This window comes from Arachis ipaensis, chromosome B07, assembly GCF_000816755.2.
Source record: "Arachis ipaensis cultivar K30076 chromosome B07, Araip1.1, whole genome shotgun sequence".
In the NCBI taxonomy this organism is placed as follows: Eukaryota; Viridiplantae; Streptophyta; class Magnoliopsida; order Fabales; family Fabaceae; genus Arachis; species Arachis ipaensis.
This window is the reverse complement of record NC_029791.2, coordinates 862060-875235: the sequence shown is the minus strand read 5'-3', so window position 1 is coordinate 875235 and position 13176 is coordinate 862060. Positions and strand designations below refer to the sequence as shown.

General features: G+C 33.1%; 2 protein-coding genes across 5 annotated transcripts in view; both read left to right on the top strand.

Moving 5' to 3' along the window:
• LOC107608386 (F-box protein SNE-like) overlaps positions 1–97 on the top strand; it is a 799-nt gene extending 702 nt beyond the window's left edge. The window contains exon 1 of the mRNA XM_016310189.2: positions 1–97. This exon is cut by the window's left edge and continues 702 nt beyond it. The gene's annotated coding sequence lies outside the window, so the exon portion shown is untranslated.
• On the top strand, positions 2792–6361 carry LOC107609141. Of its 4 annotated transcripts, none has more exons than XM_016310986.2 (3): positions 2799–2932; positions 3041–3131; positions 3663–6361. In XM_016310986.2, exon 3 carries the CDS (start codon positions 3758–3760, stop codon positions 5867–5869), a length of 2112 nt encoding a protein of 703 aa, XP_016166472.1. In that variant the 5' UTR covers positions 2799–2932; positions 3041–3131; positions 3663–3757; the 3' UTR covers positions 5870–6361. The 4 variants fall into 4 exon arrangements, with proteins under 4 accessions (XP_016166471.1, XP_016166472.1, XP_020962504.1 ...); XM_021106845.1 differs by having other exon boundaries at positions 3651–6361; XM_016310985.2 differs by having other exon boundaries at positions 2792–3131; positions 3651–6361.

Genomic DNA, 13176 nt, shown 5'->3' with positions numbered 1-13176 from the left:
GTCTATTTTATTTATTTATTCTTTTTCTTTTATATATAAAATTACTATTATTACTAATCAATACAAGCTTCAAAATAACAATGCTTTATTAGTACTTTTTTCTCTTTCTTTTATTCTTTTTTTCTCTTTTGTTTGGACAGAAAATGTTTCTAGTTAATTAGTACTATGCAATTATGCAAGTATAGTCAGATATTGTTTACATTCTTAAGGCTTAAGGCCTTGTTAATTAGGAAAACAAGAAACTCTAAAAGCATGAGCTTCAGTTCAACAAGTAGTACTGTAAATAGTAGAAAAACAAACTAAACTTTTTTTTTTACCACTATTTTTGGTCAACTACTTGAATGTGATAGGCTCATTATTTCTTCTTCTTCTTCTCACATATAGCATTTGCCTTTCTGTTATTTTTATAGAAATTATATTTTTAAACACATTTTATAGAACTTATTAGCAGTGCTGAGGACATAAAATGGAGCGCAAATCTCTGTCATTCCAACCTAAAAAAGTTTGCACCTAACTCTAGTCAAAATTTTACACTATGATACATACACTGATATATACATTTGATGAAACTTTTAATCTAAGTATTCTGTTTAGAAGCATTTCAATGATAGGAATTAGGATAATTGCGTAATTTTTTTATTTTCACCTAAAGGTTTTGGGTTCGAATTTCACTCTTAATTTTTTTTTTTAAGAAAAATACCCCTTACAAATTAAAATAACACAAAGTTGAGATTAGAATCATAGGATGCTACTGGGCTAAAAGAATTTTAACTGACCAATAGCTACAAGAATAGTTCTAATCTGGTAATTAATAATTAAGAAAAGGTTTGTAAAGTAATATATACAAAGACTTCAAATCTCAATGTCATTTGGAATATTCTTTGCTTTCATTCGGCGATATATTATTTTGTTGATCTTTATTTTTGGAAAAAGCAAATGAAGCAAGGCCCCAACAACACTTACACTATTAAGAGAAATCCTACTATAGTATCACAAGAAGAGAAAATGTCCAAATAAAACTATGGCTAACTAGGTAGCTAGTAGTATAGTATAGGCATATGTTCATACAAAAAAGGTAGGAGACATTATTACAACAACAGTAATGAAAGCAAGTAGGATATTTAAAAGGGGGTGTGTGTGAGGCTAATTAAGTTAGATTTTATTATATATCTAAATGTTTAAGCTTTGAGGGTGATTATTATGATAAAAGCAGATAAAAGTTAGGCTTAAGCCAGCTTGAACAAAATTTTACTCATTCATAAAATTTAAACTTCAGATGCTACTTTTTAGGGGGAAAATCTGAAAATGTGAACTATACACTGAGGTTGGTGAATACAATTATAACAATTAATATTTAGCTGAAACTAGCAAATATCTTTGGGCCCTTAGGGTTAGCCCAATCAATCACTTAAATGGTTGTGGCTAGCCCAAAAGTTAAAAAGAAATTACGAGTTCAGAATTTGTAAATGCTTGACCAAAAAAAAAAAAAATTTGTAAATGCAAGTTAAAAAGAACTTTAGATTTGTGTAACTAGAAAGTTTTATGTTCCAAATTAGAAAGTAATAATTTGAAATTCAAATAAGCTAGGTGAATCATTCAACAAATTTATCATTTTCAAGTTCATATATAATCCAAAAAATAAATGATGTACTATTACGTGTATAATTGATATGGATTATTCTCTACATACAAGTCATTTACACATACAAGTCCATACAAGTTATTTATATTGTATTGTTTAAGAATTTTTATGTATGTGTATTGATAAGTTCTATATAATTCAAAACTCTTCCTCTTCTTCCTTGCATTATAAAAGTGAATTTTATTGAATTAGGATTAACTTGTATAAACTTGTATGTCAAAAAGACTTGTATGTGTAGCAAGTCTCAATTGATATATCTATGGGTAAATTACAATAACTTTTTTCTCCAAATCATCTAATATTACAAACACTACTTTTTAATTTGTTATATATTGATTTTGTTTTAAATAAAAATACAAGTGAAATAATATCTCTAAACTTCATATAAAATATTAGTGTCACAATTGACAATGAAAAGATACTCTGACAAAATTTCGCTTAACTTCAAAGGAAAAAAAAATCAATATCAATACTCTATTTACATATTATAAAATATTCGTTAATTATTTTTCAATAAATTTAATTTAAATGCAAATAAAACATGAATCATGTATCAGACAACAGTCCACAACACAAAAAAAATATGTGATCAGGAGTTATCTTCTGGGAATTTTCTTGCTAATTTGAATAATTCGTACGAAAAGGAGTATATTCTATTTTTATTTTACAACAAAAGATATACTATTAATATTTTATATATTTAGTTAACAAAACATACATATTTTTTTGTCATTGAACCATTATCAATTTGGTGTAAACAGAACAAACACACAATATATTTTTTTTTTATCAAAATATCACATAATTATAAACGAAATAAAATATAACACACACTATTAATGAAATGAAGAAAATATTTTTTTTTGTTTTTACAAAAATAATAATAAAAAAAATTAGTCAAACTAAAAATCAATAAAAATTGTGGAGCATTCAGACTATGACTGAAAACTCTCCAAACCATCATCCAACATTGCACCAACCATAACATACTGTCTAACATCTAATTCCTACCAAAAGTAAATATTAAAATAATTTCATATGATGATAATAATAATAATTACCCGCTGAATTGAGGACATCATCAAGGCTTTCTTCTATTGTTAGGCATTCTTCCATTGTTTTCATGGTTCATAAACAATATAAAAAAAATTTCCTATTTTTATTTTCATTTTTTTCCCTTTACCTTTGCTTTCGAAATCGGCGTTTGTCGGAAGCTCCTATTCAATATCTCATCGCCGCCGTCACCGCCGCCACTAACACCGCCGAGTCGGACCCACTTCGGATCTTCCGGTAGCCATTCAAATCGCACTTTTCTTAGAATTTTTCAATCGCAAAGGCTTCACCTTTACTATTAACCACACACCATACAATCGGGTTCTGTGTTTCCCTGTTTTTTAGTGCACTTAGCTCAGCTCAATTTTGCTCGATCTCCCAAGTACACGTGGCGATCTAGATCTTCTTCGACACCCCATTATAAGTTCCAATCCCAGTGAGTATTTTCTTTCTGCTCTTTCTCTTTTTAGCTTTAATTATTGTGCTTTTTTATTTTTTGGGAATAGGTTACGGATGTGAATTTTGGGGCTTTTGTTGTATATTTTCGATCTATGTGTAAAAGTTTTAGGCTATATCAAATTTAGCTGAATTTGGTTGTTAATTGAAAGATGGATCTTTTTGGATCATTTCCGTCACTCTTGGAGTGGTTTCATGATATAAATGAATTGTTGGCTTTTGAAATTGGAACTGTTTAGTTTCTAGGGAGGTTTAGGGAAGAGATGGGAAAGTAAGGTTTCTATTTTTCCGTCATTGTTTTATAGATTTTATGTGGAGGATTGAGTATTATATGTTTAGGTAGTTAAGTAAAGAGCATGATCCGTGTTGTTTTGGTTGTTTCTGCCCACAATTAGGGCGTTTTGGTGCACCTGATTTCAAATTTATGTTCATATATGCTTATGAATTGGTGTTTTTGGATTTAGGGTATATGTGTACTTACTTTTTTAGTTTATTCCAAACGTGTTGTCAGACATGGAAACAAGGTTATACATGATATTGGAGACGATGCTGGGTTGGTCATAGTTTCTGTTTGAGAGTTCAGCTGTGAAGTGGTTTGGTTCCTAGATGGAAGCGGGGAAAGAGGAGGCACTCAAAGCAATAGAGATTGCTGAGAAGCGATTTGCTCAGAGAGACTTTGCAGGCGCAAAAAACTATGCCATAAAAGCTAAGACACTATGTCCTGGATTGGAGGGTATATCTCAAATGGTGACCACATTTGAGGTTTACATTGCTTCTGAGATTAAACACAATGGTGAACTAGATTATTATTCGATTCTTGGATTGAAACCTTCTGCTGATAAAGAGGCTGTCAAGAGACAGTACAAGAAGATGGCTGTGTTGCTTCATCCTGATAAGAACAAATGTGTGGGAGCTGATGGGGCATTTAAGCTTGTTTCCGAGGCGTGGACTTGGCTGTCAGATAGTGCTTTGCGCAGTACATATGACCTCAAGAGAAATGGACAGATGGGTGGGATTACTCAGACAAATTTGTCTTCTCCCCATGCTACAGGTTATAGCAAAAGTTCCAATTTGCCGACTTCTCATGGTAGGCACGACACCTTTTGGACAATTTGCACCTCTTGTAAAGTTCAGTATGAGTATCTGCGCAAGTATGTGAATAAAAAACTTTCGTGTAAGAACTGTCGTGGCACTTTTGTTGCTGTTGAAACTGGGGCTGCCCCAGCAAATGGTTCATTTCCATATTGTCCTTGGTCCTATGTGCCAGGAAATGGGTATGGAAGTCATTCCTATGATGGAGTTACGTATGTCCCAACCACTGCAGCGACCTATTTCAACGGCAACGGGGTCGCAGGATACCATTCTGGCCATGGGTATGAATACGTTTCAAATGTTTCATTTCAGTGGGGCTCTTCTGGACATGCGAATCAAAATGGACCAACGACCTTACCTACTGATTCTGTTTATCAAACCAATGGAAGTGTGAAGAGGGGAAGACCAAAAATCAAATCAGTTGATAAGATGCATCGTGTGGCTGAGACTGCGATCAACGCAAATTCAGATGTGTCGTTTGTTTATAATGAACAACAGGATCTTAAGATGAGTAGACCAGACAAGAAAAGGAAAGTAGTTGCGGCAGCCAATTTTAAAAATGGCTATGTTGAAATGGGGTCAAAATGTGCTTCTGAATCAATTTTGGCTAATGGCAATGAAAGCCTTGGACAAGGCCAGAAGGTTTCATGTGGAAGTGAAGTTCAAACCAAGCAGTGTTCCATGGCACCAGCTTTTGATGCGAGAAAATTATTGATTGAGAAGGCCAGGACTGAAATTAGAAAGAAACTGGAAGAGATGAAGTTGGCTTCCGAAATTGCTGCTGCAGCAGCTGTCAGTGCAAGAGAAAAATCTCAAGCTGAAGATGGTCAAGTAAAAAGGGAGACATGTAGAAGAACAGTTCTGAATGCTTCTGGGCATCAAGTAGAGCGCAAGAAAATTGGTCCAGCCGCTATAACTGTCCCAGATTCTGACTTCCATGACTTCGATAAAGATAGGTCAGAGGAATGCTTCAAGCCAAAGCAAATATGGGCCTTGTATGATGAGGAGGATGGAATGCCACGATTATATTGCCTGATCCGTGAGATTATCTCAGTTGATCCATTCAAGATTCACATTAGTTACTTAAGTTCCAAAACTGATAGTGAGTTTGGCTCGGTAAACTGGCTTGATTCGGGTTTTACCAAATCTTGTGGAAATTTCAGGGCATGGAATTCTGATGTTGTTGACCAAGTTAACATCTTCTCCCATCTTTTGAGTAAGGAGAAGGCTGGTCGAGGTGGTTGTGTACGCCTATATCCCAGAAGTGGAGATGTTTGGGCTGTTTATCGAAATTGGTCACCAGAGTGGAACAGATCTACTCCAGATGAAGTGAGGCATCAGTATGAAATGGTGGAAGTGCTGGATGATTACTCTGAGGAACTTGGTGTTTGCGTTTCGCCCCTTATCAAGCTGACCGGATATAAAACAGTTTATCAAAGGAATACAGATAAAAGTGCCATTAGATGGATACCAAGGAGAGAAATGTTGCGCTTTTCGCACCAAGTGCCATCATGGTTGCTGAAGGGGGAGGCAGAAAATTTGCCTGAAAAGTGCTGGGATCTTGATCCGGCAGCGACTCCGGATGAGCTTCTTCATGCAGCAGCTGCAGAAGCTGATGCTCTTTAGGGCATTGGGGAGTAATATTTGGGGGGTTGCACTTTAGCATACTAAGTTCTCAATATTTTAGATTTAACTGTTACACTGTGTCCCACTTGGTCAGATACCAATGAGGCATTAACCACGGGTCTTTTTAGAGGATGAAATTTTTATTTTGTAACATTAATCTCTATTTCTAGACACCGAGATGTAGTAGTAGTGATTGCTTGTTGGGTTAAGTTTCTTGTTGCCATAGGAAGTGTAACTCTTTGTTAAGAGGCTCAGGGCAGATTTGTCATTTGATGATAGCTCTGCCTACTTTGTAACTCTACTTCTGGCCACTATTTACTGGCAAAGAATTCATTCAATGAAATGAAGGCTGAAATCAAATTTAAATGCAACTTCTTCAGAGACAATGTTATTGAGGGGAAAAAATTGAGGAGGTAGAGGATTTCTGTGTTGTAACCCTCTTGACAGAACTGAAGGTGAATTCAATGGTCAAGTTATGAAATCTTTTGTCTTTATTGTTGTCTCGTTGTGTTCATAGTTGCTTTCCCTTTGCAAATTGGTCATGTTAGGAAAAAGATAGTCTAAAGTGTAAAAATTTGTAGTGAAAAATTAGAGGTTAATTACTATTAAATTTGCAACTTTTATTAACTTAAGAATTTTATCCTGTTATTATGTAATAGTATAGTTAAAATATATAATTCTCAAACTAAGTACTCCATTACTGAGTGCTAACTTACATATTCATTGGACGACCACAAATTAAGACAATACTCTTGCCAATAGTGTGTTTTCATCCCCATCCTCCTTTTTTTTTTTTCTCTTTTTTGGTGTTATCTTTCAGATAGTGAACAATCCAAAAATACCTTTTTTTTTTCTCTTTTTTGGTGTTATCTTCCAGATAGTGAACAATCCAAAAATACAAGTCTGTAAACCATTTCTTATCAGAGAATCATATGTTGCTGCCTCAGGTTACAACATTGTATAATACTTACACATGCATTTCACAAATATTCTTCCATGTACTAAGAACTCATTATGATGTAAGCTTAAGTATTGACAAGTTTTTTACAATTAAATGTTCATTTCTTTAAGGATTTCTATGAGGTACGAGTATTTAAAAAAAATAAAAAACACGGAGAAAGAATCAATTAGCAGATAACAAGAAAAAACTAATTTAAAATACCCTCCAATATGAAAGAAACATATGATTTCAGAATTTAAAATAACATCCCATAACTCAGTATCACACTTCTAAATTATAATTTATCTGCATTACACCACTTTTCTTATCATATTTAAATAAAAAATCCCTACTTCTTCTAGTCTAGGAGATATAATAGACAAAGTTAGCGCCAAAGTGAGAGAGGATACTAAGCACCAATATAAAACCGGTTAACACAACGAGAAGCGGGGGGTCATTCGAGCTGGATATCAATCCCAGACGAATCTGGACCATATTGATCATTGACACTGATAAAAAGATAAAACCAAAGTAAAAGAACCCTAAAATGACAATAAAACTAAGCTGTATGTAAATAATAGAGGCGGGAACCCGGTTCATCTCAGAATAGTAAGTCAAGGATCTTCTCATTGACTTAGAGGCAATGGCGCAAAAACTGAGAAAAAGGAATGATACAGTAGCAAAGAGAATTGCACTTAGTCACCAAAAAAAAGAGAATTGCACTTACCACTGTTTTCACAGTGGCTTGGCATTTGGAATCAAAGACGGAGTCGTCCGGTGACACGGCTGCTGCAAATGTGAAACCGACGAAGATGGAGTCGATCAGCGCCACCCGGTGACCTTAAAAAGATCATCCAAGATCAGAATCAATTTCAGTATCTGTTCTAACTCCATTTGTATTATTAACGAGAGGTGAATGTTTTTGTATTGTTAACGAGAGGTGAACGAGAGGGGACGGAAGAAAGCAGTATTTATAGAAAAAACTTTTCCACCGACTGCGCCACCGCCTCCCAAAAAAGAAAGGAAAAACTTTATAGGAAGGGAGACGAAAACAGAGAAACGAAGCTCAAATGTGAAATTTCTTAGTGAACAAGCTGCTTTTTTTTTCCTTCCAAAAAAAGTTGTGAACAACCAAAGTAATGACCGATGAGAGTCATTATTAATCTCAAAGATATCAGGTAGGAAAATTATCACATGTTTATCGATAAATATTGGAATACTAGTGCATCTACCCGTGCATCGCACGGGAATGGCACAAAAATAATAAAAAAATATTAGATATATCATATATGTTAATTAAAACTAAAAAGCATAAAACTAGTATTTAATTAATTTAAATAATAAAAATTATTAACTAATATATATAATAATTAATTTTTACATTACATAAAATATTTTTTATAATAATTTGATTTACGTAATTTTATAATGATAGATAGATCCTTAAAAATAAAAAAATACTAAGATTTTATGTTCTTTTTAAATGTATCTTATATTATTCTCAGCCAATTTATTATTGCTTTTAAGTTCCAAATATTTAGTTTCAAATTTTGTATAACCTGAACTTTATTATTAAATATAAAAAAAATTATAGTAATGCAAATTATTCCTTCATTTTTAAAATTTTTAACAATAGAATGATCTTTGTTAACTAAATACTCCATTTTTGAGAGCTAACTTACATATTCATTGGACGGCCACACTCTTGCCAATGGTGTGTTTCTCATCCCCCTCCTCCTTTTTTTCTCCTTTTGAGTGTTATCTTCCAGATAGTGAACAATCTAAAAATACAAGTCTGTGAACCATTTCTTATCAGAGAATCATATGTTGCTGCCTCAGGTTACAACATTGTACAATACTTACACATGCATTTCACAAATATTCTTCCATGTATTAAGAACTCATTATGATATAAGCTTAAGTATTGACAAGTTTTTTACAATTAAATATTCATTTCTTTGAGGATTTCTACGAGGTGCGAGTATTTAAAAAAAATAAAAAACACGGAGAGAGAATCAATTAGCAGATAACAGGAAAAAACTAATTTAAAATACCCTCCAATATGAAAGAAACATATGGTTTCAGAATTTAAAATAACATCCCATAACTCAGTATCATACTTCTAAATTATAATTTATCTGCATTACACCACTTTTCTCATCATATTTAAATAAAAAATCCCTACTTCTTCTAGTCTATGAGATATAATAGACAAAGTTAGCGCCAAAGTGAAAGAGGATACTAAGCACCAATATAAAACCGTTAACACAACGAGAAGCGGGGGGTCATTCGAGCAGGATATTAATCCCAGATGAATCTGGACCATATTGATCATTGACACTGATAAAAAGATTAAACCAAAGTAAAAGAACCCCAGAATGACAATAAAACTAAGCTGTATGTAGATAACAGAGGCGGGAATCCGGTTCATCTCAGAATAGTAAGTCAAGGATCTTCTCATTGACTTAGAGGCAACGGCGCAAAAACTGAGAAAAAGGAATGATACAGCAGTAAAGAGAATTGCACTTACCACTGTTTTCACAGTGGCTTGGCATTTGGAACCAAATACGGAGTTGTCCGGCGACACGGCTGCTACAAATGTGAAACCGACAAAGATGGAGTCGATCAGCACCACGGTGATCTTAAAAAGATCATCCAAGATCAGAATCAATTTCAGTATCTGTTCTAACTCCATTTGTATTGTTAACGAGAGGTGAATGTTTCTGTATTGTTAACGAGAGGTGAACGAGAGGGGAGGGAAGAAAGCAGTATTTATAGAGAAAACTTTTCCACCGACTCCACCGACTGCGCCACCCCCTCCCAAAAAAGAAAGGAAAAACTTTAGGAAGGGAGACAGAAACAGAGAAACGAAGCTCAAATGTGAAATTTCTCAGTGAACAAGCTGCTTTTTTACCAAGCTGCTTTTTTTTTTCCTTCCAAAAAAAGTTGTGAACAACCGAAGTAATGACCGATGAGAGTCATTCATTAATCTCAAAGATATCAGGTAGGAAAATTATCACATGTTTATCGATAAATATTGGAATACTAGTGCATCTACCCGTGCATCGCACGGGAATGGCACAAAAATAATAAAAAAATATTAGATATATCATATATGTTAATTAAAACTAAAAAGCATAAAATTAGTATTCAATTAATTTAAATAATAAAAATTATTAACTAATATATATAATAATTAATTTTTACATTACATAAAATATTTTTTATAATAATTTAATTTGCATAATTTTATAATGATAGATAGATCATTAAAAATAAAAAAAATACTAAAATTTTATGTTCTTTTTAAATGTATCTTATATTATTCTCAGCCAATTTATTATTGCTTTTAAGTTGCAAGTATTTAGTTTCAAATTTTGTATAACCTGAACTTTATTATTAATTATAAAAAAATTATAGTAATGTAAATTATTCCTTCATTTTTAAAATTTTTAACAATAGAATGATCTATGTTAACTAAATACTCTATTGCTGAGTGCTAACTTGCATATTCATTGGACGGCCACACTCTTGCCAATGGTGTGTTTCTCATCTCCCTCCTCCTTTTTTTCTCCTTTTTGGTGTTATCTTCCAGATAGTGAACAAGCCAAAAATACAAGTCTGTGAACCATTTCTCATCAGAGAATCATATGTTGCTGCCTCGGGTTACAATATTGTACAACACTTACACATGTATTTCACAAATATTCTTCCATGTATTAAGAGCTCCTTATGATGTAAGCTTAAGTATTGACAAGTTTTTAACAATTAAATGTTCATTTCTTTGAGGATTTCTACGAGGTACGAGTATTTAAAAAACATAAAAAACACGGAGAGGGAATCAATTAGCAGATAACAGGAAAAAACTAATTTAAAATACCCTCTAATATGAAAGAAGCATATGATTTCAGAATTTAAAATAACATCCCATAACTCAGTATCACACTTCTAAATTATAATTTATCTGCATTACACCACTTTTCTCATCATATTTAAATAAAAAATCCCTACTTCTTCTAGTCTAGGAGATATAATTGACAAAGTTAGTGCCAAAGTGAAAGAGGATACTAAGCACCAATATAAAAGGGAAGTTCTATGGTAGCATTGGTTTTGGTGGCTAAGGATGGCATAAGTCTGACTAACAAGTAACATATTGACATATGGCAAGAAAATTAAATCTAAAATAAAAATGATTCTCTCTCTTGTAATTTTTTATGATTATTTTTATCAAAATAATTTCTTATAATTATTTTATTTTTTAATTATTTTTATTATTATTTTTGTTTCTAAAAATAATTTTTTATAATAATTTTTTTTGTAATTTCGAAAAACTAACACCAAAATGATATTCTCCCTCTTGGTGTTAATTTAAAAATAATCATAAAAAATTATAAGAGAAAGAATATTATTTTGGTTTTAGTTTTTCAAAATTACAAAAATAAAAAATAATTATAAAAAAATTTATTTTGATAAAATATAATAATAAAAATAATTAAAAAATAAAATAATTATAAGAAATTATAAGAATGAGAAAATTATTTTAGTTTTAGATTTATTTTTTTTGTTATGTGTCAATATTTTATTTGTTAGTCAAATTTATGCCACCTTTAGTCACCAAAACCAATACCACCATAGAACTTCCCATATAAAATCAGTTAACACAACGAGAAGCGGGGGGGTCATTCGAACTGGATATCAATCCCAGACGAATCTGGATCATATTGATCATTGACACTGATAAAAAGATTAAACCAAAGTAAAAGAACCCCAGAATGACAATAAAACTAAGCTGTATGTAGATAACAGAGGCGGGAACTCGGTTCATCTCAGAATAGTAAGTCAAGGATCTTCTCATTGACTTAGAGGCAATGGCGCAAAAACTGAGAAAAAGGAATGATACAGCAGTAAAGAGAATTGCATTTACCACTGTTTTTACAGTGGCTTGGCATTTGGAATCAAATACGGAGTTGTCCGGCGACACGGCTGCTGCAAATGTGAAACCGACGAAGGTGGAGTCGATCAGCGCCATGGTGATCTTAAAAAGATCATCCAAGATCAGAATCAATTTCAGTATTTGTTCTAACTCCATTTGTATTATTAACGAGAGGTGAATGTTTTTGTATTGTTAACGAGAGGTGAACGAGAGGGGAGGGAAGAAAGCAGTATTTATAGAGAAAACTTTTCCACCGACTCCACCGACTGCGCCACCCCCTCCCAAAAAAGAAAGGAAAAACTTTATAGGAAGGGAGACAGAAACAGAGAAACGAAGCTCAAATGTGGAATTTCTTAATGAACAAGCTGCTTTTTTACCAAGCTGCTTTTTTTTTTTCCTTCCAAAAAAAAGTTGTGAACAACCGAAGTAATGATTGATGAGAGTCATTCATTAATCTCAAAGATATCAGGTAGGAAAATTATCACATGTTTATTGATAAATATTAGAATACTAGTTCATTTACCCGTGCATCGTGTAAGGTCCCACATCGGTTGGGGAGGGAACAAAGCATGCTTTATAAGGGTGTGGATACCTCTCCCTAGCATGACGCGTTTTGACGAGTGAGTGTGGAGGGGCTTCGCCTAGCATCTCTATCGTCAAAGGCAAAACCGTGAGGCCTTGTGTGCCAAAGCGGACAATATCGTGATAGCGGGTGGTCTGGGTTGTTACAGATGGTATCAGAGTCAGAACCCGAATCGATGTGCCAGCGAGGGCGCTGGGCTCTGTGTGGATACCTTTCCCTAGCATGATGCATTTTGATGAGTGAGTGTGGGGGGCTTCGGCTAGCATCCCTATTGTCAAGGCAAAACTGTGAGGCTTTGTGTGCCAAAGCGTACAATATCGTACTAGCGGGTGGTCTGAGCTGTTACACTTCGCACGGGAATGGCACAAAAATAATAAAAAAACATTAGATATATCATATATGTGTGTCAAAGCGGACAATATCGTGCTAGCGGGTGGTTTGGACTGTTACAGATGGTATCAGAGCCATAACTCGAATTGATGTGCCAGCGCCTCCCTTAAAGGCAAAACCGTGAGGCCTTGTGTGCCAAAGCAGACAATATCGTGCTAGCGGGTGGTCTGGACTGTTACACATCGCACAGGAATAGCACAAAAATAATAAAAAAATATTAGATATATCATATATGTTAATTAAAACTAAAAAGCATAAAATTAGTATTCAATTAATTTAAATAATAAAAATTATTAACTAATATATATAATAATTAATTTTTACATTACATAAAATATTTTTTATAATAATTTGATTTGCATAATTTTATAATGATAGATAGATCCTTAAAAATAAAAAAATACTAAGATTTTATGTTCTTTTTAAATGTATCTTATATTATTCTCAGCCAATTTATTATT